Source organism: Mandrillus leucophaeus, unplaced genomic scaffold (assembly GCF_000951045.1).
Source record: "Mandrillus leucophaeus isolate KB7577 unplaced genomic scaffold, Mleu.le_1.0 Scaffold163, whole genome shotgun sequence".
Taxonomy (NCBI): domain Eukaryota; kingdom Metazoa; phylum Chordata; class Mammalia; order Primates; family Cercopithecidae; genus Mandrillus; species Mandrillus leucophaeus.
The window spans coordinates 2912202-2922690 of NW_012101621.1; the positions used below are offsets into that span (position 1 = coordinate 2912202).

The 10489-nt window shown below is 38.5% G+C and overlaps 1 gene segment (V, D, J or C); it reads left to right on the forward strand.

Annotated features, from left to right (window-relative positions):
• Positions 1–2174: 2174 nt before the first annotated feature.
• Positions 2175–8445, forward strand: LOC105536825. The segment is given in 3 exon segments: positions 2175–2246; positions 5466–5586; positions 8063–8445. Coding segments are annotated over 3 exon segments (534 nt in total).
• The last annotated feature ends 2044 nt before the right edge of the window (positions 8446–10489 follow it).

A 10489-nucleotide genomic window follows, 5' to 3' on the forward strand; every position in this document is an offset into this window, starting at 1 on the left:
GGTGGAGTTTCCTATTTAGATGAATGACAGAACTCAGGTGTGATTGGTGGTCAGGAAGTCTGGTGCAAACTATTGACTGTAAGAACAAGTTTTTCTGGACCCAAGACTTGACCCCTTCCAGAGCAGGGGCAAAGGTACTCCAGCAACCAGGCAAGCAGCCATGGAAAGGAGACTGGGAGCTCTCTTGGGGTTTCTGTGGGTCCAGGTTTGCTGTGAGTTGGGCCGTCCCAGATGGGGGCTGTGGGACCCCCATGTTCCGTGACTGACAGGGGAAGGAGGGGAAGGGAGGGAAGGGAGAGCTGACACAAAGCTCCTGGACTGTCCTACAGCCTCATGAGTGTTTCTAGGGATATTTTACAGGTTTGGAAACTGCATCAGTGATTCCTTAGTGACATAATACATATTTGCTTTTCTCTTTCTGAGCAGGGGTGAGAGGAGTGAAGGTGGAGCAGAGTCCTTCAGTTCCGAGTCTCCAGGAGAGAACTAGCTCTACTATGAGCTGCAGTTTTTCTGCCTCTGCGAACAACGTGCAGTGGTTCCAACAGAAACGTGGGTTGGCCTCATCAATCTGTTTTTCATGGCTTCATGGATGAAACACAATGGAAAGTTTTGGTTAAAAGGAAACTCTAAGGAGCTCTGTGGTACCCTACACATCACAGCCGCCCAACTGAAAGACTCAGACACCTACTTCCCTGCAGTGGAGGCACAGTTCTCCCAGGACATCTGTAGCCTGGATCTGAACTGCAGCTGGGCCTGCAGCCCCAACCCCTACCATGAGACAGGCATGTTGCCCCCACAGTATTACTTGCACAGCTTTAGGTTTTCTGATTGATGTTGCACTTTTATCTCTGCTAAAATTAGACATTTCAGGATTGCCATTTAACTTTTTTGTTCTACCCTTTTACTCTCAGAAATCTGTGTGCAGGAAAAAACTTTGATATGGAACCACTGGAGCAACTTATAAAGATACCAGGACCCAATGGACTGTTAAAACAGATCCTCTAGCAGAAAGCATATAAATTATACATAAATTACTATGACAAAAAAGGTTTGAAAAAATATATGCTGCTCAACAAATAGCAAAGAGATGACTCAGTGTTTCATCTAAATGCAGGTTGTTCACTTTTCTAGTAAAAGGGAAGAGGAGCATGTGTGACGTATATTATATATATATTTTAATATTGGTATTCATATTTTTTACTCCTGGAACCCATAAAAGATAAAATTTTAAGGCTCATAATGTCATTGGGTGTCAGACATTCTCTGAATTCACATAGATTACCTAGGTGCTGACAATACCTCTTTACACATGAATAAACTGAGGATTATAAGGATTATAGGGCACACATGTCTTCATGTCTTGCCTGAGCTCAGATATTTATGAAACTAGCAGTGAAGCTGGGCTGGGATTCCCCTTCTGGATGTATGAAAGCAGAGTGTGTACTCTAAGCTACACACTGTAGAAGACTCTTTAGAATCACCAAATACCAATTATTTCAATTGATAAATTTGTGCAATGTGCTCACATACATCACTGGCAAATATATCCGTTTGAATAATTTCTTTTCTTTTCTTTTTTTTTTTTATGAGACAGTCTTGCTCTGTTGCCCAGGCTGGAGTGCAGTGGCGTGATCTCGGCTCACTGCAAGCTCCGCCTCCCAGGTTCATGCCGTTCTCCTGCCTCAGCTTCCCAAGCAGCTGGGACTACAGGTGCCCGCCACCACGCCCGGCTAATTTTTTGTATTTTTAGTAGAAACGGGATTTCACCATGTTAGCCAGGATGGTTTCGATCTCCTGACCTTGTGATCCGCCCGTCTCAGCATCCCAAAGTGCTGGGGTTAGAGGCGTGAGCCAGTGCACCCGGCCTCTGTTTGGATAATTTCTAAATTGCACCTAGTAAGAAAGAGTTCATTAAACTTTTCATTTTGTTCCATTAAAATCCATTTGTCTTCCTTCATTACTCATGATTTTGTAACATCATTCAAGGTCTAGAAAAGAGAGCAGAAACTTCTAGGGTTGCCCCCAAAAAGCTTAACCTACGGTAGCCACAGTCCAAGACTTCTGGCAAGCAAACCCAAAGTTTAAACCTCAATGTGGATCAGTTAAAACACTTGTAGAATTTCAACCTTACCAGGTCTGTTATGTGAATGTAAGAGAATGGATTAGGAAGGACTGGGGCCCTGAGAACCAAGATAAAGACGACCAGGCAGTCTCCAATGAAACCGGGAGCAGGGCCAGCTTCCTGGGTATGTGACCTGATGCAGCCCAGCGGACCCTGGTTAATGCTCTGCTATCGCTGCCTTGACATTTTTAATAGTTTTGTTTTTAAACTTGTGTAAGTGAAGTTCAGTGAGAGGACAGAGCATGTAGGTGAGCAGAGGAGATAAACAGGACAGCAGGACACAGGACAGAATCACATGCGGGCTCAGGTTCATGGCAAAGTGGGCAGCGTATGAGCTGAGCAGTTGGATGGGCTATTTTGAGTACATGAACACACAGGGGTCTCTGGTGTTCTGCGGCTATCCAAAGTGAGTGGCAGTAAACTTTTCAGGAAATTATTACACAATGGAAGCATATACATGGACAAGGTGATAAGGTATATTGGAGAGTTATTAGAATCTTTCAAAAAGTTTAGAGACTGTGGTTTTGAAAGTTGATATAACATTACAGTTTGAATATCTGCAGGTGTAGAAATAGAAATTACATGTAAGGATAGCAGCTTAATGAAAAGAACATCATTTTCTTACTTTTTAATGCTATCTTCTTTTGTTTTTTTTTCTTAACATCTTTTTTTTTCAACTTTTACTTTAGAATTGGGGGTTCTTTTGCAGGTTTGGTACAATAGTATGTTATGTGATGCTAAAGTTTGGAGTTATAATGAATCCAATACCCAGATAGTGAGCATAGTGCTGAAAAGGTGATTTTTTTTGAATCCTTAACCCCCTCCCTCTGTCCCCTCTCTTGTATTCTCCCGGGTCTACTGTTCTCATTTCTATGACCTTGTGTACCTAATGTTTAGCCCCTACTTATAAGTGAGGACATGTCATATTTGGCTTTATGTTTCAGTGCTAGTTCACTTAGGATAATGGTTTCCAGCCGCATCCGTGGCTGCATAGCAGTCCATGTTGTATATGTACCATGTTTTCCTTATCAAATCCACTGCTGATGGGCACCTGGGTTGATTCCATGTCTCTGCTATTGTGAATAGTGCTGTGACGAACATATAGGTACACATGTCTTTGGTAGGGTGGTTTATTTTCCTTTGGTTATATAGCCAGTAGTGGAATTGCTGGGTGGAATCGTAGTTGAACTCTCAGTTCTTTGAGAAATCTCCGAACTGCTGTCTACAGTTGCTGAACTGATTTACATTCCCACCAACAGTGTATAAGTGTTCCCTTTTCTCCACAGCTTTATCAACATCTGCTATTTTTTTGGCTTTTTAACAAAAGCCAAACATTGTGATTTTGGTTTGCATTTCTCTGGTGATTAGTGATGAACATTTTTTTCATGTGTTTCTTGGCCACTTGTTTTTTTTTTTTTTTTTTTGAGAAGTATCTGAAGAACATTATTTTCATGTGAAGTTTTGAACAGCCATGTTTTAACATAGAGGATAATACTGAAATTAATTAACTTTTTTTTTTTTTTTTGAGACAGACTCTCACTCTGTCACCCAGGCTGGAGTGCAGTGGTGCGATCTCAGCTGACTGCAACCTCTGCCTCCTGGGTTCAAGTGATTCTCCTGTCTCAGCCTCCTGAGTAGCTGAGATTACAGGCCCCTGCCACCATGCCTGGCTAATTTTTGTATTTTCAGTAGAGATGGCGTTTCACCAAGTTGGTCAGGCTGGTCTTGAACTCCCGACCTTGTGATCCACCTGCCTCGGCCTCCCAAAGTGCTGGGATTACAGACATGACCCACTGAGCTTGGTCTGAAATTAATTTTTAATAATTAAAGACAGTGAAAAAATGAATAAACAAGGATTGTGGATTCTATCTACATCATTAAACCATTTCCAGCTTTTTTATACAGCTTCCACAAGTCACTAAAAATTTCAGAGGAAACATTAAAACAGCACTGTATAAATTTACATTGAAAATTGAGTTCAGATGTACATAAAACTGATTTGTGGTAAGAAATAAATTGTTTTAGAAAAATTGTTTCACAGGGACCATCAACCATTGATTTACTAAAATTTATATTTCAATTAATCTGTCAGATAATTATACTAATGTTGTTACAGTATATAAAATACTTTTAAGAGCTCCAGTATCAGTTGCATCAGCAGAAATATCCTTCTCGCAGTCAGAAATGAAAAATTCTAGTTAAGATCTTGCATTTAATAAGAGCACTTGACATTGCTTTCATTTATATGCTTAAAAATGAAGTTGCTCCAGGCATGAATTTTGCTAACCTCATAAATTAATTTGCAGAAAAGTGAGTCATAACATTGTATTAATTAAGATATCATATTAAAGTGTTATATTAATTTATGATACCAAATTTTTAAACCAATTTTATGTTTTTTCTTATGTATCATTATAAAACCTATTGTGTTTTATAAGTAATAAAATATTTTAAGGAAAAAACCTTTACATTTTATTACCTAATGGCCATTTTTCCTGCTTTTTGAATAAGAAATCCTAAATTTTCATTTTGCACTGAGTCCTACAAATGTACAGCCAGCCTAGCTGGGAATCTTGAATCCCCAAGCTAAGTTTTGAAGGAGGGATTTTGATGCCTGAAAGCAATCAGGATGTTTGAGAAAGTGCCTTTTGCTTTACATATTAGTAAACTCCTATACTTCCTCCATGTTCTCCAAGTTGCTGAGGGGGGTGTGTGTGTGTGCGTGTGTGTGTGTGTGTGTTTCCTTTAAGAGAGACATGATACGTTATTAAGATAAGAAATAGATCTCCAGAAGGGAGAATCCTGCCTCCTGATAGCCCAGCCATGGTGTCCTCCCTCATATCACTGCTTGTGATGGCCTTTATGCTTAGCAAGTGAAGTCTCATTTTATTTCATTTTACTATGGATTTAGGCTCCCCTTGATCCATCACCTATCACTAATGTTATAGGAGGAATGAAAGCTCACATAGGAACTCATCCAGAGAACCTTGTCTTTGCTTCTGAAGGGGCCCAAGGATTGGTTAGGGTAACCTCAGACCCACTAGATTGCATATAGATGTGAAAATGGTTTTGGGGTTCCATGATGCAAGACCATTTCTCCTTGCATTCCCATACTTCACACTGTGCACAACTAGTCCTTAGTAAATATTTTCTCTGTTAAATAGAATAAAATAATTTTACAGCCAGAAAAGCACTTAGAAATATTTTAGTTCAATTTCACTTTACAAAGAGAGAAACCGTATCCAAGATGCCAGTATGAAACCATTAGATGAGCCGGGAATAGAAAGAAACTGGATTTCCTCCCTTCCTCCTTAGTATTGTTTCCACTGCCTCATTCCTGCAGGACCACATTGCTGAGCAAAGAGAAACTGATGAAAATCCAGCCACTTTGACCTCTGCAGTTTGGGTCTGGGAAAGACTTGGTCCAATCAGTTTGACCATGAGAATGGAGAGTTCCAATTTGTGTAAACATTTGCCACTTTGGGCAAGAAAGATACTCAGGCGGAGACACTGTTATTTTACCAGCAAATCAGTCCATGCCTCACTGGCTTCTGTCGGAGTGAGCTAAAAGTGATGGTGCCATCCTCAACCCCTGGATGTATTTCTGAGAACTTTCCTAAAAATAGTAAGGTATATATATACCTTATGGTGGGTGGATATTCCTTGAAAGAAGGATGTGAACATAAGCAGCATCACTCTACATTGTTTAAAAATGATCACTGAAATTGGGAAGCTAAGGGAAACATTGACCTTATGTAGCTGACAGTTCATGAAGGTGCTGGAAAAGCTTTTCTAGGCCAACGCTTTGATAATGAGTCTGGCAAAATTCAACGAAATAATCGCCAGACTGGGAATTTTGTCCAGAGCATGGCTATATTCAAGGTACAGTTAATACACGGAATGCTGTGCTCCATATGTGTGGTCATATTTAGACCATTACATTCAGTTCTGAATGCCATGACTCAAAAGAACAAATAATAACCTATGTATCTGTCTCCAAGAAAAAAGTAATTTGCTCAGTGAAGATTTGATAATTGTATTGTATGAGGAATGAGTGAGATAACTGAAGATCCTTAGAATGGAGAAATTTCATATATGTAAAAACACACATTATATAAATCCATATATATTTATGTATTGAGTTGAGATTCTTAATCATAGCTGTCTGAAAATATTTAAGGGTGTGAGATGTGAATAAATAATTAGATTTAGTCTCTATAACTCCAGGAGACTAGAGAGTACAAATCACAGGAAAGGGGCTTTCCTCCTAGAAATGAGATAGTGTTGGTTTCCCAGGTAGCATTTCTCATGATCAGTATTTTACTGTCAGTTTTCTATTTGTACTATTCTGCTAATAGACACAGGAAATACTTAGCCTTCCATTAATTTATTCTTACAGAAGTAATTTTAAAATATAAAAAATTAAAGTAGATTAGAAAGATTTTTTTTTTTTTTTTTGGCAGAAAGAGATAAACCTGGAAATATACAGGACTGAAGGACTTTCTCAATATCTTGGAGAAAAACATTATGGTGGAGTTTGGGAGAAAAATGGTAGATATGGAATCTGTGCCAGCAATGGCTGAGGCAACAGCAGTTCATGACAGAAGAGTTGGCTCGTACTTTAGAGGAAATTCCACTAAAGATATGAGTCAGTCACTGTATTTAAGGACATATCATATTGATATCATCCACTTTGATATCAAAAAATAAAATTATTTCAACAATAAAGTTACATATGGTTATATTTTTTGAATCTGCAGCCTGATGTTTTCTGAGAATTTCTTCTTGTTTTTTTCAACACTTTGCAGAAAGCAGGACATATAGCAATAGGAAAAGACTTCTTAAAACATGCCAGATTTCTCCTCACAAAACAGCCCAGTCAGTGGGTCAAACTATTCCTACTGTTGGAGTAGGAATAACTCATGGAACTTGTCCCCCTCCTCCTTTATCATTGTACTTTAATTTTTTACTTTTTATTAAAGCCATCTTTACTGAAGAAATATTCAACACTTTGATTGTTGGTACTATCAGTTCTCTGGAAATAGCAAGGTCATGGCCAAGACCAGGCTTGGAGAAGCAGAACCTGAGATAATATGCACTTGAAATATTGAGTGGTCCTCTCTCTTTTGCTCTGATCTTTGGCTTACGTATTGCTTAAAGAAAGAGTTTTTCTCCATAACAAACAAGTCATGATGGTAGACTTAACCTAAAAGGAAAGGAATTATTTTTTCTTTGTTTATGTATTTTCTCAATTTCAAACATATAAACTCAGCCCATCATTGAATAAACATCAACAGCATCTACTTCTTTATAATTTATGAATAATGAATCAGCAGTGTGCATAATTATAGAGTTAGATCTCTACATTCTTACTGTGCATTTAATCTCTGATTGAACACCCGGTTTGTTTGACTCATTGCTGCTTTTGTGCACCTGAGTGCCTCATAGGATTGGAGAAAAACATTCAACCAGCAAGTTCAGTAGTTAGAGATGTGACCACAAGGTGGTAGTGCTCCTCTGCTCAGGCAGAATAGAGGGTTCATTTAGTGTGTCCTGAATGACTAGGTTTATGGTAGAAGCAGAGCCTTTTTCTTATTGGTTGGGTACACAACGTGAGAAACCCCTGTGGTTGTTAGAGGAGAGAAGGGACAACCTGATGACAGAAGTAACTCTTATAACTGGAGGTTGCAGGTCAATGACTCATCTTAATTGGGAAGAACAGTGATGACATCCATTCGAGCTGTATTTATATTCTTGTGGCTGCAGCTGGACTGTGAGTTGAGGGTATTTGGGTAACAGAGTATATTAGCGAATATTCTTTAGAAGTTCAAAGTGGAGACTTGTTTTATTCAGGTTTCCTCTCTTTAGTACGAAAAATAATTCTAGAGAGTAATGACCTAACAATCCCTCTTTTTTCTCTGATTTTTTCTTTCTGCATAGTGGTGAATGGAGAGAATGTGGAGCAGCATCCTTCAATCCTGAGTGTCCAGGAGGGAGACAGCTCTGTTATCAAGTGTACTTATTCAGACAGTGCCTCAAACTACTTCCCTTGGTATAAGCAAGAACTTGGAAAAGAACCTCAGTTCATTATAGACATTCGTTCAAATGCACATGAAAAGAAAGACCAAAGAATTACTGTTTTATTGAACAAGACAGCCAAACATTTCTCTCTGCACATCACAGAGACCCAACCTGGAGACTCAGCTGTCTACTTCTGCGCAGCGAGTACACATTGCTTCCCAGGCACCTGCTACCCGTACACAAACCTGAGACTGGAGCTGAAGCTACAACTCCTTTCTTTTGTCATAGACCTTCAAGTATAGCATTTGTCATATTGTTTGTTTGCAAGTTGAAACTAACATATTGACATCAAAAGCATATAATGAAAAGGTTAGGTTCAAGGTGACATGGAAAGGTTTAGGGCATTTTGTTGGCTGATTGTTGCCTAATTAATTTTTTCTAACATTTATATTATTGTATATGTTTAAGGTATGCAACATGATGTTTTGACATACATAGTAAAAAATGAAGAGTCAGATGAAGAGATGTCTAGGGCAAGGTGTAGGGGAGGGGATGCCGAGCTTCCATGCCTTCTCTGGTTGTGCCTCCCTCCAGGCACCTCCATGTGTTCATTCAGCAATCAGAAGGCTCTGCTCAGTAGATTCTTAAAGGGAATCATTTAAAAATCTAGGCCTTAAAGATGACTTTACATTTTCCTATCAATTCAGACTCCTGTGCTATAAATAACCCCTTAATATCAATATCACAATCCCTATTATGAATGAGCTTTTCACTCTTGTCTTTTGAAACTCATTTTAGTTATTTGTTCTGATTGTAAAGCATTACATGACAAATATAGAAAGTATGTAAAAGTCCAGGCAAGGTGGCTCATGCTGGTAATCTCAGCACTTTGGGAGGCTGAGGAGGGTGGATCACAAGGTCAGGAGTTCAAGACTAGCCTGGTCAAGATGTTGAAAACTGGTTTCTACTAAAAATACAAAAATTAGGCCAGACGCGGTGGCTCATACCTGTAATCCCAGCACTTTGGGAGTCTGAGGTGGGAGGATCTTGGGAGTTCGAGACCAGCCTGGCCAGCATGGTGAAACCCCACCTTTACCAAAAATACAAAAAATTAGCTGGGCATGGTGCCATGAGCCTGTAATTCCAGTTACTTGGGAAGCTGAGGCAGGAGAATGGCTTGAACCTAGTAGGCGGAGGTTGCAGTGAGACAAGATCGCGCCACTGCACTCCAGCTGGGGCAACAGAGTGAGACTCTATCTCAAAAAGAAAAAAATGTAAAAAACATAAAATATGAAATGCATAATCCTATACTCAGATATTGTTTTGTTAATATTTGGTTTAGTTGCTTCATAGATTTTTATTATAATCAGAATCATGATTTTTTTCACTTACTATTATAATATTGTGAATTGAACATTCTTCATTTTATCATGTCCTCTCCTCATTTATGTTTAATTTATTATTTATGTTTAATAAGTTTTTATAAGTCACATTAATTTTTATTTTTCTTCTTCTCTATACTTGTGGTAAAATATGACATCCCTTTCCATCTGTTGTTTTTTGTTAAGAAAATATGACTGGGGTTTTCCTTTAGAGGCCAGTGAATATATATATTGCTTGTGTGTTTGAGGGAAATTAAGATAGGATGTAATTTGAGAATGTGAGCTTCAGAATAGACTTGCCAATCTATTATTTTCAACTCTTATTAATATGCTAGTATTTACTCTCTCATAGAATTTAGAAAGGATAGGTGTGTGTTTTAATAACTGCTATATCTGCAGAACCCAGCACAATCTTTTTCACACAGTTAATAGTCAGTAGATGTTTGTTAAAAAAAAAAAAGAAGAAAATGAAAAAAATTAATTATGCTACAGTAGTCAAAATTTTAATTTAGGCTTTGTGGTTAAATCAAACTTAAAAATTGATTTTTGAAGTATAAAACTTCTTAGAAATGTATGTTTGATTACCTGATTATTCAAGAACATAACGTTTGTTTTCATTTTTCTATGTCTTTCTCCCTGAAGCTTTATTGTTTTCAGATAAACTTATTCCTACACATTTAATTTTTATTGCCACCTTTATCCTTCTTTCTGTGGTAAATGGGAATTTTTTTACATACATTTTTCAGCTATCTTACTCAATTCCTTTTTTTTTTTTTGAGATGTAGTCTAGCTCTATAGCCCAGGCTGGAGTGCAGTGGAGCGATCTTGGCTCACTGCAATCTCTGCCTCCTGGCCTCCCAGGTTCAAGAAATCTAATGCTCACTGCAACCTCTGCCTCCTCGGTTCAAGAGATTCTCCTGCCTCAGCCTCCCAAGTAGCTGGGACTACAGGTTTGCACCACCAT